This window comes from Alternaria incomplexa (assembly GCF_024043165.1).
Source record: "Alternaria incomplexa strain BMP 0042 chromosome Unknown scaffold_3, whole genome shotgun sequence".
NCBI lineage: Eukaryota > Fungi > Ascomycota > Dothideomycetes > Pleosporales > Pleosporaceae > Alternaria > Alternaria incomplexa.
The window spans coordinates 1378510-1402992 of NW_026249852.1; the positions used below are offsets into that span (position 1 = coordinate 1378510).

At 53.3% G+C, this 24483-nt stretch overlaps 9 protein-coding genes across 9 annotated transcripts; 5 read left to right on the forward strand and 4 right to left on the reverse strand.

Annotated features, from left to right (window-relative positions):
• Positions 1-349: 349 nt before the first annotated feature.
• Positions 350-2486, forward strand: J4E90_002854 (uncharacterized protein; the record flags this gene model as incomplete). Its single annotated transcript, XM_051432430.1, has 2 exons — positions 350-358; positions 570-2486. The coding sequence occupies 2 exons, from the start codon at positions 350-352 to the stop codon at positions 2484-2486; spliced, it is 1926 nt and encodes a 641-aa protein (XP_051293852.1).
• Positions 2487-3664: 1178 nt separating this feature from the next.
• J4E90_002855 (uncharacterized protein) lies at positions 3665-4802 on the forward strand (the record flags this gene model as incomplete). The annotated part of the gene is made up of 3 exons (XM_051432431.1): positions 3665-4039; positions 4103-4227; positions 4292-4802. The coding sequence occupies 3 exons, from the start codon at positions 3665-3667 to the stop codon at positions 4800-4802; spliced, it is 1011 nt and encodes a 336-aa protein (XP_051293853.1).
• Positions 4803-5021: 219 nt separating this feature from the next.
• Positions 5022-6675, forward strand: J4E90_002856 (uncharacterized protein; the record flags this gene model as incomplete). Its single annotated transcript, XM_051432432.1, has 4 exons — positions 5022-5363; positions 5453-6022; positions 6076-6523; positions 6584-6675. The coding sequence occupies 4 exons, from the start codon at positions 5022-5024 to the stop codon at positions 6673-6675; spliced, it is 1452 nt and encodes a 483-aa protein (XP_051293854.1).
• A 155-nt stretch (positions 6676-6830) lies between these two features.
• J4E90_002857 (uncharacterized protein) lies at positions 6831-8632 on the reverse strand (the record flags this gene model as incomplete). Its single annotated transcript, XM_051432433.1, has 2 exons — positions 6831-6916; positions 6970-8632. 2 exons carry the CDS (start codon positions 8630-8632, stop codon positions 6831-6833), a joined length of 1749 nt encoding a protein of 582 aa, XP_051293855.1.
• A 945-nt stretch (positions 8633-9577) lies between these two features.
• J4E90_002858 (uncharacterized protein) lies at positions 9578-10552 on the reverse strand (the record flags this gene model as incomplete). The annotated part of the gene is made up of 1 exon (XM_051432434.1): positions 9578-10552. The coding sequence occupies one exon, from the start codon at positions 10550-10552 to the stop codon at positions 9578-9580; it is 975 nt and encodes a 324-aa protein (XP_051293856.1).
• A 1896-nt stretch (positions 10553-12448) lies between these two features.
• On the forward strand, positions 12449-12695 carry RPL39 (60S ribosomal protein L39; the record flags this gene model as incomplete). Its single annotated transcript, XM_051432435.1, has 2 exons — positions 12449-12454; positions 12516-12695. 2 exons carry the CDS (start codon positions 12449-12451, stop codon positions 12693-12695), a joined length of 186 nt encoding a protein of 61 aa, XP_051293857.1.
• Positions 12696-13822: 1127 nt separating this feature from the next.
• Positions 13823-14740, reverse strand: J4E90_002860 (uncharacterized protein; the record flags this gene model as incomplete). Its single annotated transcript, XM_051432436.1, has 1 exon — positions 13823-14740. The coding sequence occupies one exon, from the start codon at positions 14738-14740 to the stop codon at positions 13823-13825; it is 918 nt and encodes a 305-aa protein (XP_051293858.1).
• A 544-nt stretch (positions 14741-15284) lies between these two features.
• J4E90_002861 (uncharacterized protein) lies at positions 15285-17965 on the forward strand (the record flags this gene model as incomplete). Its single annotated transcript, XM_051432437.1, has 2 exons — positions 15285-16523; positions 16583-17965. 2 exons carry the CDS (start codon positions 15285-15287, stop codon positions 17963-17965), a joined length of 2622 nt encoding a protein of 873 aa, XP_051293859.1.
• A 595-nt stretch (positions 17966-18560) lies between these two features.
• J4E90_002862 (uncharacterized protein) lies at positions 18561-19762 on the reverse strand (the record flags this gene model as incomplete). The annotated part of the gene is made up of 2 exons (XM_051432438.1): positions 18561-19454; positions 19730-19762. 2 exons carry the CDS (start codon positions 19760-19762, stop codon positions 18561-18563), a joined length of 927 nt encoding a protein of 308 aa, XP_051293860.1.
• Positions 19763-24483: the final 4721 nt, after the last annotated feature.

A 24483-nucleotide genomic window follows, 5' to 3' on the forward strand; every position in this document is an offset into this window, starting at 1 on the left:
CTTCTTGTGGAGTTTCTCTTTACGATATTCAAATGTACGACTATGGGCTCACAATTTACTTTGTAAGATCTCTACTCTAGGAGTGGTGTGGCTTGGAATTTTACGGAATGATACCTTTTTCTTCATGATACATGAACGATACCGCCACTAACAACGCAATTACGGGAGAAATTCTAGCAGCAAAGAACCAAACTACGCACCCATCAGTTGAGCAGCTTGGTATACCTATTGCATCTCGTCAGACTACCCACTTGCGCACGGACGTGATGCGGCGAACGAAGACCTCCGAGTTGGCCCATTCCAACTTTTTGTGGCGCAACACCCGGACTCCAACACAGCACTTCACATAATGCACAGAGTCGTGCCGTTACCAGCGCGTCAGCTCTGGGGCCACGCGCCTCGAGTACGGTCGGTCAATCGCTTCAGTCGTCGCCCACGCACATTCGCGACGGTGTCTGGCGCAGACCGGTACGCCACTCTACTATCAGACCCCACCAATCAACCAACACTGACTCTTATATAGGCCATACGATGTAATCGTAATCGGCGGCGGTCACGCAGGCTGCGAGGCCTCCGCAGCAGCAGCCCGCTCCGGCGCCCGAACGGCCCTCATAACGCCCTCAGTCCACAACCTCGGTGTCTGCTCGTGTAATCCTTCCTTCGGTGGTATCGGAAAAGGCACTATGCTTCGCGAAATCGATGCGCTGGACGGTGTCGTGGGTCGTATTGTGGATAAGGCGGGTGTGCAGTTCAGGGTACTGAATAGGAAGAAGGGTCCTGCTGTGTGGGGACCCAGAGCGCAGATCGACAGAGCGTTGTACAAGAGATATATGAAGGACGAAATGCTGGCATACAAGGGGCTGAGCGTTGTGGAAGGTAGCGTGGCGGATATCATCGTGGACAGGGCACAAGAGGAGGGATCCAAGGGCCAATATGGAAAGATTACTGGTGTAAGGTTGGAGAGTGGGGAGATAATACCCACAGGGAACGCGGTCATCACGACTGGCACGTTTCTTGGTGGAGAAATACATATTGGTCTTGAGTCGTTCCCATCCGGGCGCATGGGTGAAGCGGCGACCTTTGGACTGAGCAAAAGTTTGAAGGATGCTGGATTCACAATGGGAAGGTTGAAGACAGGGACACCACCACGGTTGGACGGGAAGACGATCGACTACGAAGTTTTGGAAGCGCAGGAGGGCGATAACCCGCCTATGCCTTTCAGCTATTTGAACGAGCGCGTTCAGGTCGAGAACCAATTACTGAATCACGAGACACGTACGAACGAAGCGACGCACGACGTAATAAGAGACAATCTCGATAAGTCAATACACATCCGCGAAACCGTAAAAGGACCGCGGTATTGTCCATCACTAGAATCGAAGGTGATACGGTTCGCAGACAAGACATCACACATCGTCTGGCTAGAGCCGGAAGGTTTCGACAGCGACATAATATACCCGAACGGAATCTCCTGTACAGTTCCCGCAGACGTACAAGATATCATGCTCAAGACTATCAAGGGACTTGAGAACGTCAAGATGCTGCAGCCTGGCTACGGTGTAGAATACGACTACGTCGACCCACGGCATCTTCGTTCTACACTTGAGACGAAGAACATCTCAGGACTCTTCTTAGCAGGCCAAATCAACGGCACAACTGGCTACGAAGAAGCAGCAGGTCAGGGTGTAATTGCTGGCATCAACGCTGGCCTGAAGAGTCTAGGAAAAGAAGCCATGGTTCTGACGAGAGCAGATGGATACATCGGCATCATGATCGACGACCTCATCACAAAGGGTGTCTCAGAACCATATCGCATGTTCACCTCCCGCTCCGAATACCGGATGTCTGCGCGCGCCGACAACGCCGACACACGTCTCACAGCTATGGGCCGAGCCGCCGGCGTAGTTAGCGACCTAAGATGGAAAGCCTTCGAAGACGAAGCCGAACAAATGGCCGCTCTGGCCCAAGTCCTTCAATCCAAAACCATGGGTTGGACAGACTGGAACAAAGAAGGTTTTCCCGTACGAAACGACAGCACAAAACGTTCCGCATATGACCTCCTCCGCCTCCCCAACACCACCCCATCCAGCCTCACCGCCCTCCTCCCCGAAATTAAAGGCTTCTCACAACGCATCCAAGACCGCGTTCACATCGAAGCCACCTACGCCCCCTACGTCGCTTCCCAAACCGCCACACAAGCCCGGTGGCTCAAAGACGAGAACCTCAAGCTACCAGTTGACCTTGACTACGAATCCATCTTTGGGCTTAGCTTCGAAGAAAAGAGGGCGTTGGAGGTAGCAAGGCCGGAGAGCGTGGGCATGGCGAGACGCGTTGAGGGTGTTACGCCGACGGGCGCGTTGAGGTTGTTGCAGTTTGTGAGGGGAGTGGGCAAGGAAGAGAGACAGGCGAGGATGAAGGAGGAGATTGAGGCGAGGAAGGAGAAGTATAGGGGTGTGGCGCAGGGGGTGAGTGTTGAGGGGTTGTGATGAATGGGTGGCTGTGGTGGAGTGTAGGTTTGTAAGATATGGCATTGGGCGGCGTTGATAATCCTCAGATGCGATAGCTAAGTCTTCAAACTGGTTTCAAATGGCGATGGTCAAAAGACGGCATACAAAGTCAATCGCACTCATTCCGCATACCAAGGTACAACTCCAATGACCGTTGCGAACCAGATCAGGTCCGATTCTGAGTCAAAGGCGCATTCTCTCTTGCCTCGAAATCCAAACTTGCAGTGAACGGAATGTCGGGGTCGCTGCTGCCTTCCAGGACTGTGCCCCGCTGTCAGATGACGTCGGTTCGCGGACGCGACTGCTAATCTAGATATCACATGATGCCTACCGTGCCACTCAGTTCTAACAACAGCGTTTCGAAATGGGACTTTTTGTTCTTACTTCGCTGCAACCGCCCCATTCCAAAATCTGGGTCTTCCGTCTTCCACTCCCACAACGAGATCGAGATCGCCGAGTTCAGCAGCGCGCATCGGAGTGAGTTGCGCTTACATATCGATTGGCATCATCATTGGATGTGAAGATGGAGAAGGATCAGAATGGTACGTCTTTCTTTTGTCATTTTCCGGAGGTGCATTCGTCTGCTACAATCTTCGTCGCGGTGGGGGGCTGAATTGTGGTTGCGCACCGAGAGGTGCTACGCCGCTGTCAGCTTGAGTATAACTGTGTTTCTGGGGTTGAGTCGAGTCTGCGCTTTACTTGGACCCTATTATGCATGCGCTCAGAACGACTCCATCCCACCGGGCTACGCCGCCATCAGTTTGGGTGACTGCGCCTTTGGAATTGACTTGAGTCTGTACCTTACTTGGATCGGATTATGCAGTCGTTCCTGTATCCAGGACAAAACCGCCCCGGCATGCTACGCCTCCATCACCTTGGGTGACTGTGCCTTCGGGTTCGAGTCGAGGTTATTCCTTGACGCGGGTCAGATTACGCAGTCTTGTTTCTGTGCCAAAGAGGGGGCGGTCTCATTTTGAGTGCCTCCGAAGACACGCGCGGATGAGTATACGTGTTGAGAAAGACGTTGGGTATAAGGGGATGCATTCGGAAGCCAGTTTGGATCTCAACATCTTCGTTCGAGGCTGTCTCGTTCTTCAACCTATTGCTTAGCTGATTCATAGTCATCTCTGACGCTCTTCAAACTCCTTATTACAGCCATGAGGCTCCACTTAGCAGTGCTTCTTTTCGCTCGGCTGACGTCGTCGATGTTATCTGCTAACCGTAACGCCGCAGAATCCCTGGAGCCAGTCAAGAGCGAAGGAGCATCGCAGAAGGATGTAACCCCGCCAGTCGATCAACAAGCTGCGACTTCCGAGCCGAGAGACGTCCCACTTGGATCTACCACCGTTGAAGTGCAGCGAGATGCTTCGTCTGAGACCCGAGTTTACACGGTCTGGGCAAGCGACGTCCACAACGAAGCCCAGGTCAATGAGACGCGCACTTGGCTCAAGAGCCTTGTCAAAGACAAAGACAGGATGCGTGACCAGCTGGGATGGACCTGGGACACCTACGAAGATTTCCCCAGAGAAGAGGTGAGCTGTGGATATACGAAACACATGGGATATGAATGCTGACTTCAGGTGTTCCCTCTGTAGTGGGACAGGCTGGCCGATGAAGGCAGGTTAGAAGAGGAGTTTGACAATTACGAAGTGGTGCGTTGCTGGTCAGGCGTGGTCTTGGACCAGGCTGGATACGAGAAGGTCGCAGCCAAAACGGAATGGTAAGTTATGGCTGTACAAAGTGCATGGGAGACATATGCTAACTTTGTACCTTTACCCCTGTAGGATAGAGGCAATTGAAGCTAGCCTACACACTTCGGACATGAACGCACGTGCACTCCCGACAAAGACATATACCGTCTACGCAGCCGACATCAGGAACGAGGCCCAAGTCAACGAAACTCGGGTTTGGCTTGAGGGTTTGACCAAGGACAAGTCTAAGATGCGCGAGGAGAAGAGGTTTCCCTGGGATGAGCCCGAAGACATACCAGAAGACGAACTCGACAGATTGTACGACGAGGGCAGGCTCGACGCCGAGCTTGACAATTACGAAGTAGTTCACGCGTGGGGAGGCGTTATACTAGACCAGTCAGGGTACGACGAGGTGATGGCCAAGAAGGAATGGGTGGAGCATGTCGAAGATCCGAGTCAATACCACGAAGTGAAGATGATTGCTGTCCCCAGAATGAGTAGCAAGACCACGGGAACTCTGGAAGCTCGGAAATTCGAATGGGGAGATTGGCAGAAGCAGGAGGGTGCAGCGCGGGACTTGGTCCAAGCCAGCTGTTACGAGTAAGTAAAGGTCTGAATGCTGTATCTTGACTGGGCTAACATGTCAACCCAAGGGGAAGCAATTTGGAGGACTTGTAAGTACCTACTACGGTACTTGAAGCCCTAAAGAGGCCGGAACTAACCTGTTGCAAACAGCAAGGACTACATTTACGAGAAGAGAGCTGGAGAGGGAGTACATGTGTATGTTTTGGATGATGGAGTACAGGTAGATGTTAAAAAGGTAATGACTTACCTCACATACGTTGGTGACATCGCTCTAACCCGACTCCAGGAAACCGACGAAAAAGTGTTTCCAGGTTTCGACAACGAGCAGGACAATAGCGGTATCGTAGAAACAAGAGCTTTCACCAACCAAAATGCTGCGCACAACATTCGATACGACCATTCCCCCAAAGGCCACGGAACGAAAGTAGCGTCCAAAATCGTTGGGCAGTGGGGAACCGCAAAGGGAGCGACACTGGTGCCGGTGCAGGTCAAACCGGGCGGAGACGATATTGACAACGGGTTCGAAAGGATTTTTGCAGATGTAAGCAGGCGGCGCAAGAAAATACCAGGGTTCCAAGCTGTAAGTACGACCAACAACCGACGCCATCGACGCATGTTTACTGTTCTGGACTAAGCTTATTGGGTATACTAACGTCGCGTGACTTTCAGGTTGTCGTTATGAGCAGCGGCACGGAACGCGCCGTCGCAGACAATGGCCACAAGGGCTACACACGAGAAGAAGCAGAGAACGATTACAGAGCAAAGCGACAGATTCTCTGGATAAAGCAGTTATTCAGTTACGGGGTCCCCGTGGTGCTCGCTTCTGGTAATGAAGCCGAAACTGAAGGCCGAAAAGTCATCGACAATTTCCCCCAGGTCTTGGAGACAGATGACTTTCCCATTATCAACGTCGGAGCTGCCACGCTTGCAGGCAAAGCTGCACCTTTCTCGCAAGGCCTGGGTACCCAGCCAGATCCAGAGAAGCGCACACAGCTGACCATCTACGGTGTTGGAGTGGATGTCGACGTCCACGATCAATATGACGGTGCAGCAACGCAGGATTCGGGTACGTCGTTCGCTGCACCGGCGGTGGCAGGCATTATTGCTACACACATGAACTACGAATCCTGGGACCAGAGCAAGCAAGGACCCGACCGAGTGAAAGAAATCAAGAGATGGATAACCACGCCTGAGTCGAGCTGGGAGCGTGCCAAAGATCCCGACAAGCAAGTCAACATGGTAAGAACGACGGCAACACAACCCGAAGTTAATAAGGAAGCTGACTCAAACAGATCTGGAACGGCGCCGACAAAGCAGCCCACGGCAGCGTCTCCAACAACCAGTCGCCCAGCCCATCCCCTCAACCCCAAAAGCGCACCTTTGCCGTCGGCCTCGAACAAACCAAGACCCCAGAATGTTCCAGCGTCATCTCTAACCCTGATTGGCCCCCACATGACAGCTGCGATTTCAAATACGAAAACCGATACTTCTTCTACCGCCTCGACGACAACAACCAGGAACCCGACAGCCTGTGCACCTCTCTACTCAACGACTTTCACCAAGACGACCAAGGCGTAACGACCGACGAGAACCTCTTCGAGCATCCGACGTGGCCGGCGGGAGAGTGGACCCTGAATCTCTTCGGCGAGGAATATGTCTATAGGAATGATGGGCAGAGTCCGGGGGCGCTGTTTAAGGGCGAGCAGCAGATTGGTTGCACGGGTGATCTGGAAAATCATGGTAAGTCTAAGATTTCCGGAGTGGCTGTGCGCTTTGACTTTTTGCTAACGAGTATCATAGATCCTCTGTCGGATGAGTTGTGTGAGAACAGTCTGACCAAGGAAGATGGGAGGAAGAGGAAACGGAGACGGCTGGTTGGTTGCACTTGGTGAGTGCATGTGTGGTCGTGGCAGCGACATGGGTACCTCTTTCTGTCGTTTGATTCTTTTTTGCTCTATGTAGGCTTTCGGGATGTTTTTGTTTCTACGATCTTTTTGTCTCCGATGCTATATGTACAGCCACCTCAGATGCCAGGCACATCTTCCGCTCACTCCTGCTGCGACATGTGTGTCGGGAAGTTGTAATCCGTATAATCGATATGTACAAACGCGCGATCAACGTACGGCACACTCTCTGTGTGGCTGTTAGTTTACAACTCCGTGAAAAGATAGAGAAGAATGACTTACCAAGCACATACTGCAGACTCTCACCCAAGTCATGGCTATCCCTCAAACTGAGATTCTCATCCACCACAATATCGACCTCGACATTCAGCTTATCACCCGCATGGTAAGCCTGCAGACCCTGAATCCTCTTAATAGACTTTGCAAAGCGCATCGTCATGTAAAGGAGGATGTTGCGCTCATCTGCCGTGGCACTAGCGCCAGTCAGGTTACGAATGTGCTCCGCGGAGGTAGCACTCCAGTTAATGATAACATAAGCGGAGAGCAAGATACCGCCGAGCGAGTCGAGCCACCAGATCTTCGCGAAGTAACCCACGAGCGGAAAGAGGATAGAGAAGGTGTTGAAGACAACGTCGGTCATGGCGTCCTGGGCTAGTGCTTGAACGGACGAGTTGCGGATGAGGCGGCACCATAGCCAGCAGAGGCCTTTGATGACGACTGTAGCGGCCATGATGGCCACGGCGGGAATGGTCAGTTGCACGATTGTGCGGTCGGGTCCTGTAAGCCGGGAAATGCCCTCGATGCCGACTTGGAAGAAGGATGTCATCATGATGACGGAGAAGATGAGTACGCCGATGGGTTCGAGACGGCGGCGGCCGACTGGGTAGGCGTAGCGGTCTTGACGCGCTATCATCCAGGATGTGAACCACACGATGGCCGTGGAGAGGAAGTCGAGGGCTGCGTCGACCAAACTGGCGACTACGGAGAGGGACGAGGTGAGGACTGTGACGACGATCTTCATGATGAGGAGGGCCGTGTTTGCGCTGAGGTTGACGTATAGTGCAAGCTTGACAATGGGGCTTTCGGTGTCTTCGTCTTCTTCCGGGACCCAGTCCTTCAACTTGGAGTTTGCGACCTCTAGGTCTTCTTCGTCTTCTACAGCCTCGTCGTGTGCGAGAAGAGGCGTGTTTTCGTCTGCTTCGGGGACTTTGTAGAGGTTCTTTGGTGTGCGCTTGACCATGGGCTTTTGCGCGCCATTGCCGTTGAGACTGCCTGATGAACCACTTCGCCCGTTCTCACTATAGTAACCGGGCGTGTTGGTACCATTTGTCCCAGCGGGGGTAACAGCGAGGGGAGAAGTCGAGGCCGAAGACTCTTCTCGGATGGTTGAGGGAATCTTGACGGCGCCAGATTCCATGTTCGTGTACTCTTGGATGAGGTTGTGGGGGAGGGAGGAGTCGAGTAGACGGTCGATATATAGGTAGTGCTGCAGGAGCTGGTTGTTGCGCTCGTAGTATTCGCGGATCGGCTTCTTCATACCCTTGAGCTCTTCCTCGGATTTGTAGTACTTCTCCCACTTGTACCGGGGATTGGAGTTGCCAATCAGCCGCTGGCTCCTCATCTGCGGCGTGTTGAGCACATGCGCGCCTATGCTGCTCCTCCGATCAGAGTCGCGGTCGTAAGGCATCACGAGCCCGTTTCTGTATGCTTCCAGGTCTTCATCGTCTGTGTCGCTGCCCCGGCGCTCACTGCTGCGTATAGTGGACGGTCGACGTGCGCTGTTGAGGAGCGAAGGGAGGTGGTGCCCGCGCGTGGATATCGCCGAAGCATCGTTCTGCAGCGGGAGGAAGAGCTTGGAGCTGGCCAGGCGCGGGAGGCTCGAGGAGCGTGGGACCGTCACCGGAGAGGGCGACTTGGGCGGTGGTGTGGAGCCATAGTCTGTCATGGCTGCGATTGGAATGCAGTCGCTCGAGAGGCGTGGTTAGAGGGCCAATTGCTTCGAATCAAGTTCCTGCGCGTCGACGCGACAAAGACAATGAGCCAACCTGGTGTCGTTCTCTTATCGCAACGGCGCACCGCGATGGACTACGGGAAAAGACTTGGACGGGTAAATGCGCGCGCCGGCCAAACAGACTTGAGATGAAAAGCGCGGCGATGCGAAGAGTTAAAAGAAGATGCCGTAAAGCACTTCAGCCGTGTCAACGCCCAAGAGACATGACCAACCGTGGTACCGCCGACGCGTGCGCGAATGCGACGAGTAGGTTCGCCGAAACAAGAGGGTCCTGGTTCGGAGACGGGATCGACATTTCTGAGGCCCAGAATCCTTGCGCCTGCATCCACTTTAGCTGTGGCCATAGCGCCACACTAGCAATCTGGGGTCGAACAGCCGAGACATCGCTGCAAGATTTCGACTATAGTTTCGTGTCTTATGTTTCACGCAGTCACATTGAGCCCCTCTGGAACATTACTTTCATTCGCTTGTCATCCGGAATCTCCCGTTGGGACCTGACTTCATGAAGTTGAGCCTGCTGGCCGTTCTGTGCCCATTTTTTTGGCGGGGACCCACACTGACCGGCAGTCTCAAGTAATGTACTCATCCCCACGCCGGTACAGTAGCGTCGTTCCAGGTCTCAAACTCCTGTCTTGGCTGTCTATCATCTCCAGAGGTCGGCGCCAAATTTTGAACCCTTGACACGAATGTCTTGGTCATTCATCAGCTCTAGGGACCCCAGGATGCCTTCCCCACCTATTCACCACACACAAAGAAAAAGTCGAACACCTGCCTCCTAGACATCTGCCTTACCCTGGGATACTTTTGAGTTGAATTCCTAAAGTAGTGTAGATGGCCGCGCACCTGTCCAGTCTTTTTCCTTATGTGCGATAACCTTCATCACTCTTCCGCTATGCTTAAGTCGTCTTGCGCGCACATCTCGATGAGCCCGATGAAGATGTATGGTTGGTCACGAATTCGCTTCCGGCAATTCGCTGCGTCGCGTGCTAGGTGCTCATGCAAGGTGCAAGAATTTGGCATGGCGTCCTCCAGCCAAAACGGCATACCCTCCGACGACTCTGTCTCCTTGAGCCTCTCGTTTTGGACAACCATGACATCAAAAGCAAAGTCTTCGTTCATCTCCTTTATGGTACGCAGTCGAGTAGCACTGCAGGTTCCAGGCTTCGAGAGCCAACAGTAAGCTGTGGACAGGACCAAGAGGCGAATGAACTTAGATGATGGCGGCAGTTTTGCGTACGCAGACTCCATCATTTCTCGCTCAATATCAGGCCACCAACTCCATGAAATTGACTGTGCGGTCAAGGCGGTCAAAACGTCGTCTCGTAGCTGGGGGACGTTGTATTGGTCGGCAAAGACGTAAAGACGCAGGAAAGAAAGCAACGACAAGCGGTGTCCGTTGATCCATTCCGATTCCTTCAAGTATAGCCCTTCTATCTCTTCCACATCCCATCGCTTTTGATGGCCGCCCAGCTCGTCGAGTGCTGATATATCATCTGGGAGAAATCCGACGTCTGGAACGCTTTGCGTACGATGCGGGGGCTGTAGCTCTACAGGACCCGTGGTAGTGTTGCCAGCATTCTTTGCTGTTGATCCGGGAAGAAGTATCACAGGTGAAGGAATGGTAGCGCCACTTGAGTGCTGATGAACTTGGGTGTGTACCCACTGTAGAAACATACGAAACGTTTGCTCGGTGACGTCTGTCAGGGAAATGAAGCGATCAGTGGCTTCCACGAAGGAACCCTCGAAAGCGCCGCGAAAGTAAGGTGAGACATCGGATAGTAAATTGCGGTAGACGGTGATATTGACTGCTGTGTCTGCTTCGCCGACACGCACGGTGACTGTGTCGAGATCCATGGTTCTATCAAAACTGTTAGAAACGTCGCGGATATCGTGTCGATGCGCCTTACAGAAAATTTGAAGCCATGACTGTGACGACTGCGACCAAGCACCACTGTGGGCGCCGGGGTCGAGATGCGCTGTTTTGAGTGTGGGATTCAATGCTGGTAATTGAGGACGAGTGTGGAAATGGCGACGACCTCGGGACGCAGTTGCCTATTCCGTAGCGCCACGCTAGTCAGTGAATTCACCGTAATGCTTCTAGAACAGCACCCTCAATGTCTTCCCTAGAAGGTTCATGGATCACTGCGCGACAAGGATCGAGCTTTCATCGGACAGTGGCTCATGCTCATCTGTCACAATTGGAATCCTTCGTTTGCTACATCCTCGTGAAGTAGTCCAGCACCCGGTCCTCTTCACTATTCGATGCTCCAAGGACACCATGCGCGAGCTATGGCGCCAGAGCATTCTTGTTCTAGGCTTTCCGGAAACTGAGAGTGATGGAGTTCACCGACCATGTCAGAATCATCGAGCTCCTCTTCCACATACATTAGAATAGTGCAGTGATATGTTGAAACAAGCAAGTATCTTCCGCCTTGCCATAGCATTTGTGTCAACAAATCCTCCTCTTGAAAACCTCATTCCACATCAGCACATATCAGAGATGTGATACTTTCTCCCGTCAATCCCGTCAACCCAGTCTGTCTTCTCCGCCACCAACCTCGCCCCTTCCTCGTCGAGCATACACCCCGACCACTTAGATACAACCTCAGCCTCATCAAGCCATTGCTCCAATCTACCTTCAGCATCGGCCTTTTCGATCTCTTCTTTCGGTATACCCTCATCACCCCAATACCAGCTGTAAAATTCTCGTATCGCGAACGTGTCGTACACGATGGTGTCGAGCCACGCTCGCGTGGCGGCCACTTGGGCTATGTTCTTAGGGTCTTTTGCGTAGACTGTGTACCGTTTGGGAGGGGCAAGGTGTGCTTTGACCGCGCGGAGGCGACGAGTGGCTGTTGTTTGGGGAGGACGAGGAGATATTCCGAGACGGTGTTTTGGTTTGGAAGTTTAAGTAGGGTGGCAGCTGCTGTTGCATGGGTGTTTTGCAGTGCTGCATTTTCTACTCTCTTACATCTTCTGGAAGTATACGGCGATGGTGAGCAGCTCTCGTACCTTCCACATGTTTCAATTCCATATCTTCAGTACGTGGTTCTGCGACCAAGTTTATGAAGTAGGTAGGAGCGAACAATGTGCCAGTATGCCTAGCTGCGACATCAATCGTTGGGATGGACTCGTGGAGTAGTCTTCAAATTGATAAAGTCAATAATAACAGCAGATACAGTCCCGCCTCTTAAGCTGACCATCTCAGTGCGTCGTTCCTTGCCTTGGGAAGTCATGTGAAAAGCGGGGGAGGCGTGGTCAACTGTAGGAAGGTCGCATAATTGAATGTTAGCCTGCCCCTTCAGATCAGAACTTGACTGATAGGCCGAGTAATGCATGAGATGCCATGATAGAGTCCGGCATGGCGCTCTGCGATTTCGCGCAATGTAGGCTATGCGTGTTAGTTCAGCGCGGTCACGCCGCGGAGCCGAACTACGAAGTTAGACAGATTCCGCGAAGCAGAGCGCAGGATACTGTTCTTGGTACATGACTACGGCCTTCGCTTAGGACTTCAGCGTTTCTGCGCACTTCAAAGATCTACTAGAGAGCAGCGAAATGTCAATGTTGCAGGTCAGCGCACCTGCGCGTTTGAGACGGCGATGACGCTAAAGCCCCGCTAGCGCGCCGAACACGGTCTAGCCGTTTCTGCTTGCCGCCCGCCAAGCGCACCAACATCGATCAATATTCCTGGCTTTTTTCCGACATCGACAACACCTTTCGACATCCGACTACTCACAACAAGCAGTCAAGATGCCGGTATGATATCACCGCCCGCGGTTGCGACGCACTGCAGGGCAACTTACTGACACTTTCGCAGTCCCAAAAGTCCTTCCGCACCAAGCAGAAGCTTGCAAAGGCGCAGAAGCAGAACCGCCCCATCCCCCAGTGGATTCGCCTGAGGACCGGCAACACCATCAGGTACGCTCTACCCACGATCCGCACGCTCTCGCCGCTTCCGATCTCCGTCACTAGAGATAACGAGGACACGATAATATGATGATGAGAGCACGAGACTGACATTCCGCCCACAGGTACAACGCCAAGCGCCGACACTGGCGCAAGACTCGTCTCGGTATCTAAGCGTATCGCCCCCGACGAACCATCCCTCACTCGATTCTCGATTCCCAACTACTCCTTGTTACTGCGCCGACAATCTACCCCACACGAAACGAGCGACTACATTGGGAATTTCGCACATGGCGGGAAGCGAGCGACCAGTCTTCTAAGCGAAGCACGTCTGCAAACGAGGGATGCTATGGGTGGTGTTCTTTTCACGTTACCGGATACCTACCTACCTCTCATTCATGGCGCTTTGGGTCTGTAAATGGGAATGAAAGGAATCGATTCATGATGGTTTAGATCTAAGCAGTGTTAAATGGAAACACTTGCTGGGTCACAACAAATGACTTTGGTGCGCTGATGATCGTGATGTATTGCGTGGAATATGATCCCAGATGCGTCATGTGTGACGAGCGTCGCTTTTGTCATATACTGGACAATCGCACTCTTAACACGGGTTGGCACTAAATCCATTCCTGGCTCATCACCACACCCAGCCCGAGAAGACTACACATGTACGGCGCTCTTGTGAAGGATATTGACTACACTGCATTAACTGTACTCCGCGATGACCCCCGCGATATTGATTTAGCCCCATTGCTTAGCCTTTCGATAACACCACCTCACACAAGGAAAGACCCGCCAGGTCTACAGACTACACTGGGATAACACAGGCGAATTGGAAAATCTGGCGTCCATGTAGGCTCCAGGGTTCTTAGTCTTCTCATTGATTGAGGTGACTTCTTGGAGCAACCGTTCTACGAGGATCACCTCCGCGCGTAAGGTTTCTTTGGAGCAGCCGACAACAATCGCCGTTGCAACGGTAACGGTAAGCGTCTCAGTATCAGCCCAAGGCGGTCTCTGTCGTACGTCCGATCGGCCTAGGGATGGCCATATTAGCGAACATGCCTCAGAAAGCAAGCCACCTCAGACAAGGAAAACCCCAAACAGGTCTGCAGACTACACCATGATAGGAACAAACGGATCAGAAGATCTGTAGGCTCCGGGGTGTTTACGGGTTTTCCCGTATAAGGTGAAGCCCTCGTGTTGACGCTCTCTGACCCATCACCTCCCACTCCTCACCTGGAACTTGGGTCGCTGGGTCAGATCCACGATCAAACAAGTCTCCTCGCTCTTGCCCGCTGTCTCGTACAGACTGACAACACCCTTCTCGATCTTTATCACCGTACTACTGCCTGCATAGCAAACGCCCTTCTCCATTCCGCACCGATTCGCCATGATGATATAGACGGGTTTATCCCCCTTAGCCTCAACAAGCGGTTGAAAGCGCTCGACCCAGTACGCCACCGTCGCTATATCCGGCTGCGATGGCTCTTGTACAAGTTCCGTAGGCGTGAGATGGCACAGCCAAGCCATGCTTATGCAAACAATCGGAGATTGTGATGTCAAAGCGAGAGTAGAGAACTCGTAATCGGCCCATGGAGAGACAAACTTGTAAGGATTTATGTCCATACATATCCCCATGGTAACCTTCCCCAGGCTACCGAGTTGGCCGGCATAGAAGGGAGAATCTGGCGATGAGGGATTGGATAGTTTATGCGACTTCGAACCCGGTCCCTCAGATGCCCATGTCTCGTCTGTGTAGTAAAGGAAGGATTTCCGGTAGTTGTTTAGTATTTCTCCATCTGGCGATACAGTGACGGTGGAGTTGTACTGCGTTTGACTGTCCGCGGGATTGGTGGCTGGGGTGGTGATTTCTGGGTAACCGACTGTGACGTGGCAGTTGTAGTGTTTTGCTACTTTCTGCGCCCATTGGGTAGAGACGCCGGATGTGGTGGGCTCGAGGAAGGGTTGGATCTCCTCGAGCGATTGGAAGTTGTAGCCTGAAAAGGCGAGTTCGGGAAGGACGAGCCATGCTAGGTCGTGAGGAATGGCGGTGGACTGGAGGATACGTTCTGCTCTTTGGATGTTTTCTGGGATGCGCCCGACTTCTGGGGCGAATTGGAGACAGGCGACTTTCATGTTTGCAACTCCCTCAGGTTTGTTTGGATGAACGGATTCGGGTTACGTCTAGGACTTTGGCGTGGAATTGTGAGGCTGTCTGGGGTTTTCGGAAGGCTGCTAAGGGAATTCTTGTATCTTGTGCCTGAATCAGTCGAGACTGATAGGCCGAATAGTTGCTATCTTCCCGTGCGGCTGGGAAGTACCGACTGACGCTACTCAGGCACCAAGCACTGGTTGATTTGTCGTGACAGATGGCTACGAAGTCTGATTGGTTACCAAAAGGAAAATGGGACCGAATGCGGCGACCGATATGGAGAGTACAGTAAATCAAATGTCGCGCTGTTGAGGGTATAGATGCAGCTGGCTGCCCCACTAGACGATCAAGACCCTTGTCGGCTATGATGGCCAGCCAATCGCGCCATATCCGCACTCCAGCCTAACCCCATCCGGCTATGACGCGCATAACTTTCGATGGCCTCACGAGAGCCTCCGCAGCTTACGCAAAGCTACAGCACCCCTCGTCATGTGTCGCGCCTCCCGGTAGCCCTTTCATCCGATCGAAATGGCAGGTAGACGGCTTGTCGATGCCGCCAAGCTATTCAATGCCTCCAAATCTGTCGCACAGAAGCACGTCGCGCTTCGCTCTAATCAGTGGGACGCTTACAACAAAACCTCGTCGCTAGCCAAAGCCGTCAAGAACCAAACGGACCGCGTCACCCTCACAGCAGCCGCTGCCATTGCCCTCTCACAGCGCTTCAGCGAAGAAGCTCCCTCGTACGCGAAAGCCGCAGCCGAGCGGGCGACGAACACACAATGGACACAGCAGGCGGATATACCTAGAAGAGACACAGTGAGGAGAGATACACCCGTGGAGGGTACTAGAGAGGGTGTAGAGCAGGATCATCACTACGATCGATCTGGTCAAAACAGCGCTCAGGCGCCTCCGCCCACAGAGGAACTGGAGGTCGAGCAGAAGAAGGCCCCCAGATCCCCGCTACCAGATGGCACCATCCCAAGCCAAGGGTTGACACTCGAACAAGAGGAAAAGGGCAAGGATGTGTTCTCCGAGAGGCCAGTACATGAGGCGCCGAAGGAACCTCTAGCTGAGGACCAGGGTGAACAAGTTCGTCACAAGGACGATGGCATCAAACCGGTAGAGTCTACTGAGACCACCATACCGCTTCCCGGCAACCCCAGGGGCGCCTCTACACAAACCTCTGAAACGATCCCCGCACACGCGAACGACCCTCAACAGACGCCGATATCTCCACAGGCAGAGAAGCTGCAGAAGGGTCATGACAGAGACGTCTTCTACACGCGATCGGTCGAATCGCAACCAACAGCCTCGTCACAACCTCAATCACAGATACCTCGGAATTCAGGAACAAAACAGCAAAGCGACGAACACGTGCCGGATAAGCAAATGAATCAGGATGTGTTTTACAATGTACCCAAGCCGGCGCAGGGGCAAGTGGAGGAAGACCTACCAGAGGGCATCAACACGGATGTCTTCCATTCGAGAAAAGTTGCTAGGATGCTAGGAAGCGATCCTTTCTCGAGAAAGGAATATGCAGAGCGGAAGACCAGTGATAGACATCCGTTGGATGACAGACCCGTAGCAAAGACCACCGGCAGGCATCCACTCGACGATAGACCTTTGCCGTCAGTACAGCAACAAAGTCAACCGTCAACGCAGTCAAGACCGGTCCAGGAATCCCAACCCGCACCTTCGCCAAAGGAGATGGAAGACTTAGCTTCTCAACTTGCCCAGGACGTGCAGTCAAATGCGGCTGCGTCTGAGGTATGCCAAATCCATCTACTAGCCTGAAGCCTGCTGATTTGCTGACAGTTGTACAATAGTCACCAAATGAGGTAGTGACCCAGCCAGAGAAGTCATCATACGCGCTGCGAGAGTCGAGAGTCCCTTCGTCACGGTTCGGTCGCATATGGCAGTACGCTGGTTTAGGCACAAGCATGGCACTCGGAGCTGTTGGTGAAGGACTTCGACGAGCGACCGGCAGTGCTGCGTCAACTGGTGGCTCGTTGATGCTGAGCCCCGGGAACATGGAAATACTGGTCGCAAAGCTGTCCCGCATGCGAGGTGCCGCTCTCAAGCTTGGACAAATGATCAGTTTCCAAGACATCAAGATGCTGCCACCAGCGATTCACGATGTTTTGCAACGGGTCCAGGACAGCGCAGACTACATGCCGGCCTCACAACGGAACAAAGTCTTGAGCAGCAACCTCGGAGATGACTGGCGAGATCTTTTTGAATCATTCGAAGATGTGCCTATCGCGGCGGCGTCGATCGGACAGGTACACAAAGCAGTGCTCAAGTCTAATGGTCAGGCAGTAGCTGTCAAGGTACAATACCCTGGCGTTGCCAACTCTATCGACTCTGACCTCAGCAACCTTTCCATTCTCCTAACAGCATCTCGCCTCCTGCCAAAGGGTCTGTACCTAGACAAGACCATCGCCAACGCCCGAACAGAATTGGGTTGGGAATGCGATTACACGCGCGAAGCCGAATGTCAAACTCGGTTCCGCAACCTTCTCCAAGACGATACCGATGTCTTCACCGTCCCTAAAGTCTTCCCCGAAGCCTGTGGCCCCACCGTCCTGACGGCAGAGCTCATGCACGGTGTCGGCGTCACCAAACTCAAGACTCTAACCCAGGACCAACGCGACTGGATTGGTACGCAGATTCTCCGTCTCTGCCTCCGCGAGATTGTAGAGTTCAAGTTCATGCAAACCGACCCCAACTGGACAAACTTCCTCTACAACGCCTCCGCCCAGAAGATCGAACTGCTAGACTTCGGTGCTTCGCGAGACTACCCCGACAAGTTCGTCGAGCCCTACATCAAAATCCTGATCGCAGCCTCCAAAGGCGACCGCGCCTCTCTCCGCAACCTCTCTGTCGAACTCGGCTACCTAACCGGCAACGAGAGCCCCGCCATGCTCGACGCGCATATCCAGAGTGTGCTCACGCTTGCCGAGCCTTTCAGCGGCAGTGGACCCGAGATATACGATTTCAGAGACCAAACGATTACAGATAGAGTGCGTGGCTTGATCCCCGTTATGGTCAAAGAGAGGCTTGCGCCGCCACCGGAGGAGACGTACTCGCTTCATCGGAAACTCTCGGGCGCGTTCTTGCTGTGTGCGAGATTGGGCTCGAGGGTTCCGTGTAAGGAGTTGTTTAGTAAAGCGGTGAGGACGTGGGAGGGGATGGCGTCGTTGAAATAGACTTGGGGGTGTGGGACGATGTGTAATGTAGTCTATGTATTTTAGGTTGTCTTTGGCAGCGCTTATATGTAAACATATATCTACGAAGGATGTATCGCCTATCTTCAAACTGTGCAGCATGCTTCGTTTCTTTCATTGTTGGTTTTTTAACGCATACACGCTACATCTTAGGCCATCAATATCCGCTCCCATCGCTACATCACTTTTTCAATTGTGCTACCTTGTTAGCTGCAACCCTCCTTCATCTTCTTTCCCATGTTTTTGCGCTCTTTTGTGGACACTCCTGTTTGCTCAACTAGCCCTAAAGGATCCAGAAGTTGCTGGAAGGCATATACATAACCATCATTATGAACATTCATGACCAGATTAGGAAATTTGATACATGGTGGTGGCTGAAACATGGAGCTACTGACTCTAATGAAACAAAGAGCGGCACGGAACGAAGGGATGAAGGCACTGCATGTGGTCACACATTCCGGAGCAGAGGCACGCAGAAGTGAATTTCGCACCGTTTTATTTTCACATCCTCGTATCCGCTATCGAATACCCAGTGGATACTATCTCTTATAATACAAGAATGACGTACGAACACCGCTCATGCACTTTTGGTACCCAGCTTTTTATTGGCCTCCTTCTTCAAGTCCTCCTCAGCCTGACCATTGAACCACAAGTACGCCGCAAGCGCAATGAAAGAACCAAAGCCACCCGCCATGATCATCCTGCCGCGGAAACCCTGTTTCCTCTTCAAGGCTTCATCGCCGCCCAAGATGACAACCGCTTTCTTGGACCAGGTGTACTCAAGACCGCTGTACATCGTCGTGCTGGCCACGATGGCTGACATGCCCTGGATCATCGTCTTGACGCCTTCTTCGCCTCCCAGTATATCTTGGATCGACAGGAGCAAGCCACCAGCTGCGGATGTCGTGGCTGAAGGATCATGTAGCAAGTTTGTGCAAAGCAGCGTTCCCAACAGACTCAGCTGCAGAAAGGTGTTGAACTTGGATATGGTGGTGGGATGTACCTCCGCGCTTGGCAAGCTGAAGTCCCAGTATCTGGCCATGGTCTTGGGTGCGGGTAAACTGGCGTATCGGTAGTAAAACGCACTCACTGCCAGACTGACATCTCTTCCCAGGATCAGTGCGGCGAGTGGCATCGGAAGACTTCCATTGACTGCCAGGCATGTTACCAAGGTTGTCATTAGGAGCTTGTCGGCCATGGGGTCGACGACGCTGCCGACCACGGTTTGGAGGTTCCAGCGGCGGGCGATCCAGCCATCGAGTAGGTCGGAAAAGGCGGCATAGGCGAAGAGAGAGAAGGCGTAGAGATGTTGGTCGTGGATGATTAGGTATCCGACTACAGGGGTAGCTATGAGTCGCGAGAATGTGAGGATGTTGGGGAGGTTGTAGATCTGTTCGTGACGCGGTTTGTCGAGTTTGAGGGTGGACTTGAGGGTTGTGGCTAATTTGGCGGAGGTGGAGGCGGGTGAAGGCTGCAGGAATATGGTTAGCTATAGAGTCGTGTTGTAACCGTTTACAAATTCGCTGTGGAATTAAAGGGACTGTTCGCAATAACTGAAACAATAAAAAAATACAAAACACAAACGCAAAGTTCGAGAGTTAAGAGAGAGAATCTTTTATATCTTTAGTAATCAGACGGGAAGGAAAACGTCCAAGAAGTATTATTCAGGCTCCAGGCACGGCCTTACTCTGAAATCTGATCGGTACTATGCTGGTGATATGAAAAAAATTGCACCTACCTCTGTACCGCTTCTAGGAGCAGGAGAACCAGTTGCTTCATCTTCAAGCTTCAGTCTTCGTGTAGTCGAAGTACTGAACAGACTAGCAGGACGAATTCCACAATGCTTCCAGGGTGTGTGCACTAAGGAACGTCGGCTTATGTTGACGTCATCGCGACTCCAGGTACAAGAAGCACGTGAGGAGGCCGAGCACAAAGCTTGTGGATGCTGTGCACGCCGCGAAAGCGTTCTTGGGTTGAGAGAAGCTTCTGAGAGAGCTGCAATGGTACGACAAGGTGTGTAGGCCCTCGCCGTGAGTATGGAAATCATCGACGCTGATGCATTCGCGTGTTTGCGGTCGCGCTGAGGGTGAGCTTGAAGCTCGCAGCTGCTGTCGGAGTTTGCCAAGAGCCACTAGCGACAAAAGCAGAAGCCGTCTTACAAACGCTGTCTTCACTTCCTCTCTTCACGTCTTCTACCTGATGAGATGACTACATTGCGATCTGATCAAAGAAAGACGAGGCGATGATTTCCGCCACAAAAGATCGCCTGCGAGCTATCAGCGCAGATCTATTTTTGCCACACACATTATCGTTGCTAATGAAGAAACTGTACCCTCATCCGGTCAACAACGTCTATGCAGACGCTAGGGAAACTCACTTGCATGCAGTACGTTCATATACTTGAGACTCGCCACCCCAACACGTCGATCCAAAGCAGCGGGCTGTACAGCGTATTCGTAGGCTCGCCAGAGGAAACGCCTAGTCACCTCGCGGCGATACTGCGGGCAATATCCTAGTGATATCGATAGACGCATCTCCAGGGTCTCAAACTTTTCACATCGAACGACCTGACGCATCCTAGACGACGCCACCAGCAGCGACTACGGGGACTGACACTCGTGGTGCGAACAGCTGCTCAACATTGAGTTGACACCTTGGCTGCGTTCTAGAAGAACTGGAATACCGTTAGCAGCAGTTGAAACAGCTTAGAAAGTATGAGCAGTAGACGGCCCAGCTCGGCTGAGCTTCCACGTCTCAAGGCTGCTCAAGCGTGTCTTCGACCGCTCATCCACTCCAGTGGCTGGACACGCTTGCGCTCTTGCCACGATCATTCGACGTCGCCGAGGACATCCCGCGCCTACCAGGAGCATCATGCGTTCAAACACTGCGGATGCTTGGTTCAGCTGTTCAGCCGCTTCTCCACGCATCGTCAGTCTCAGACTGGTCCGCGGGACTTCTTCCAAGTTCCGCACTTGGACTTCCCTGCTGCATGGCTAGGTGCGCAAATTACTCTTCTTTGCCTCTTCATTTGGACTCTTCCTCGGCCGACTTCTACATTCGTCATGTAACCTAGCCACTGTCAGTTGTTCAGTCTAGATGTCGCGATAGCCGCAGTTGTCGCAAGAACGGGATCTACTGATCGCCCGGGTCTTACCGAGCAAAGGAGTGAGCCATTGACTCAGGCACCACCACGTGAGCGGTTGAGGATTCGCTGCTGCGAAGTTGCATAGTCCGTAAATGGAAGCAACGACTATCGATTCCAGCGGGGTTGCAGACCCTCTGCTAATCTCCGGGGTCACGACCTCTTGGCTACATCTATAGTCTGCATATGATACAGGAATCTTCCCAGAGCCAGCGCCCCTAAGCTCAGTTTAACAGGCATCTCGATTTTCGAGCACTTGTGAGGTCCGGCCATCCTGGATAGATACGCACACCACTTCTCTTGATGCTACCGGCCGCCTTTCTGAATGGCTGCAGTAGCTTGTCTCCGGGATTGACTTTGGGTCTGCCATGTGTCATGCGTCGTGCATCAGGACACTAGGACGGCCAGTGGCTTCGCTTCGTTAGTAGCCCACATTATCCGCTGAGAAACTCTAATCGTCCTGCCTCCACCGCCATGAACTCAGCTCACACTATTGCGCAATGACGATGACCGGAGTGGGGCTCAGTAGTCAAGCACGTAGAAGCGTTCCAGAAGAGCGTAATGCAAAGGCAGAATCCAGCTCTTCACAGCGTGCGGGAAATCTTCGGGTTACACAACCAAGGTACACTTTCCGTGTCTGTCTAGCGTTGAGATCTCCAAGCATTTACTGATCTTCAGATCAGCTCAGGCTCGAGCCTGCGAGAACTACTCACGGGTAGTTTGATCACCCCGCCACGCGCTGGCAACGTCGTCCTCGTGGACCCTTCTGCAAGTGACAAATGGACCTGAAACTGCCGACAGTCTGATACCCAGCCTCCGAGTATCTGATACACGGTTATGGCAGATCAACGCCCTAAACACGGAAACGACCCTGCTTCGGCTGTTCTGCCAACGCTGCCTTGTGCTTGTAGGAGCACTGACTTGACTCGTCATTCCTGCCAGAAGTGAGCAACCTCAAGCTTGCGACAGTGGCACGGGAGGTGTGCTTGAATACTGGATCAATTTAAGTTTTCGAGGTAGGAATTATGCGTGGGTATTTGAGGCTGCACAGCAAAAGGGGGTTCATCGGTTATTCGATACGATCGCAACGGCTAAACTTGCCAGACTCGTCCATTGCCGTCTGTTCCTGAACCAAGTCGCCAAAGCACGATTACTCAAGACATCTTATCGACGGACGCGCATCGCTATCCCTTTTTTGCTGGACAAGTTCTGTTTGTTGCTGCAAGCCATGACTTTCAATAGCACTAACGGGCATTCAATATTTGATGTGGTGGTTCGCACTCCACGCTCCTAACCTAATGCTCCTATATCACTGCATGATAAGGGCAAGCGCAGATTTCGCACGCAGTTCCTAATCACACGCGACGTTGAAGCGAAGCCATTCCACTTTTGACCGGCATCTCGTGTCCGCTTGCGGCAGTTGGACGGAGGGCCACGAGTTTCAGGAGCGCGACTCCAGGCTCCGCTAACGCAGGTACCTTTGCACACCAACCCGAAATGTTGTTTACTCCGCCAGGCGTATCATCACTAGTACACCTGCACCCCCGCGAACATTTGTTTTCGGCAACGGTACTGCAGGTCGACGGTCACGCACAAGTCCCGCAGAAACGGCGCCGATGTTTGCGTCGTGGATTCAGATATGGGTTCGCCCGCGATGTGGGCTCAAGAGCGAGTGTCGGATATGAGTAGACCGAAAGTATCGCACAGTCCGCAATCGGTCAAGAAACGTTGAATAGTGTGGAGATGCGATTCGTTGAGTGCATATGGTGGGGTGCTATGAGTCCAGCATTCATGTGCTCAGGCGTGCGCAGCTCCACTAACAGAGATCCCCACCTCATGAATTGCAAAGCAAGAGCTTGGAGCGTACGCGGTGTCTGTGACATGAGGTCTTCATAACGCATGAATGTCTAGGTAATGCTGCCCTATTGCAGCAGCGCTTGTACGCGAGAGGGAATGACGCCGAAGGTTTTGATTCGTTCCCCGACCAATGAGCGGCGGTGGCCGGTGGATAACGGCTAGCCAAAAGTAAGTTCTGAAACGAGGGCCGCTATCTCACTGGCTTGCGAGCGAAGCGTCACGCCGGCCAGAGAGGCTTCAGTCGTGGCCGAGGACGCGCTCGTAGTGTGTGGATGACAACCGCAGACATGAGGAGGTGACAAGCAGATGGCGACAGATTGGATCAGATGCTGCTTCATGATGAGCTGGGAGATTTGCAAGAGGCGATGGCCGCTCCCGCAGGCTGGCTAAAAAGCGCGTTTCAGATGAAGATCAAACCATGCCCAGCGTGCTACTTCTGCTGGTTCCTGCATCTAGACGCACCACACTTGGACGATGGACCAGCCACGAGTGATGACTTCAGCGACGAGGCTGGGTGGTGGTCACTGACGACATGTACCCGTGACGCACTGGCCGAATTTGCACGAAGCTGCAGAGTGATGTTCCTGCATTGGTAGCGCGGCCTGGGTGATCGATCCTCTGCGCGACACGATTACCGGCCATCGAAGCAGTACTCGGAAGTAGGCAAACATGGTTCACATCCGCATCAGGGAATGGCTGGTAGCACACTGGCAGTGCAGCGTGTCTTGGCAGCGGACGGATGCGGCAAAAAGGAATGTCGAAGGTGCGCCGGACGATGGTTGTCCAGAATCCGACATGTCGTTCTGGCGACCATGGGACGACGGCGGCCGGCGGGCTTCTAGGTGGTGGTTAGAGTTGCGCCTCTGCAGGGCCGGCAGCGGTGGTGGTGGCACTTGGGCACATGACGATGGCCGCTGGAGGTGGGCTCGGGTTCCCTGCCAGGCCTCGAAGCTAAACTGACGCAAGCAGCGTGTTTTCCATGGCATGAAGCAGCGCGGCAGGCATCGGACCGCGATGATCGATACTCTAGATGGGCAAACTGGACGTCTGTGTCGCGAGGGCCTCGTGGTGGGCTGCAAGCGAGGGTTAAGGTTTTCGAGTGTCTGCGGCTGGCGGGGCTAGGCCGGATGTGGCCTCTGCGCCGAGGGCGCGCAGGGCAGGCGCGGGCGGCGAGCAGCAGCAGGGAAGCAGGCACAGGAAGCGTGAGGAAGGCGCGAGCGAAAGCGAACAAGGCGAAGGAAAGGGCAGCCCGGCCGCCCAGGCACGCACCTGCCCCGGGCGCGCGTCCCAGCAACATGCGCCCGGGGAGATGAGGTGCCATGTGTGCTTGGGGGATCCCAGAGCAGAAAAAGCCGCTCAGTAGTCGAGAGCATGGGCGGCCAGGCCAGCACATTAGCCAACCTTTCGCGCTGCGCTCACCACGGCATGCACGGCCGCAGCACGAGTCGCCCGCACCCCTGCCGGCCAACTGGCCGCTGCGCTCGCCTCGGCGCCCCAATTG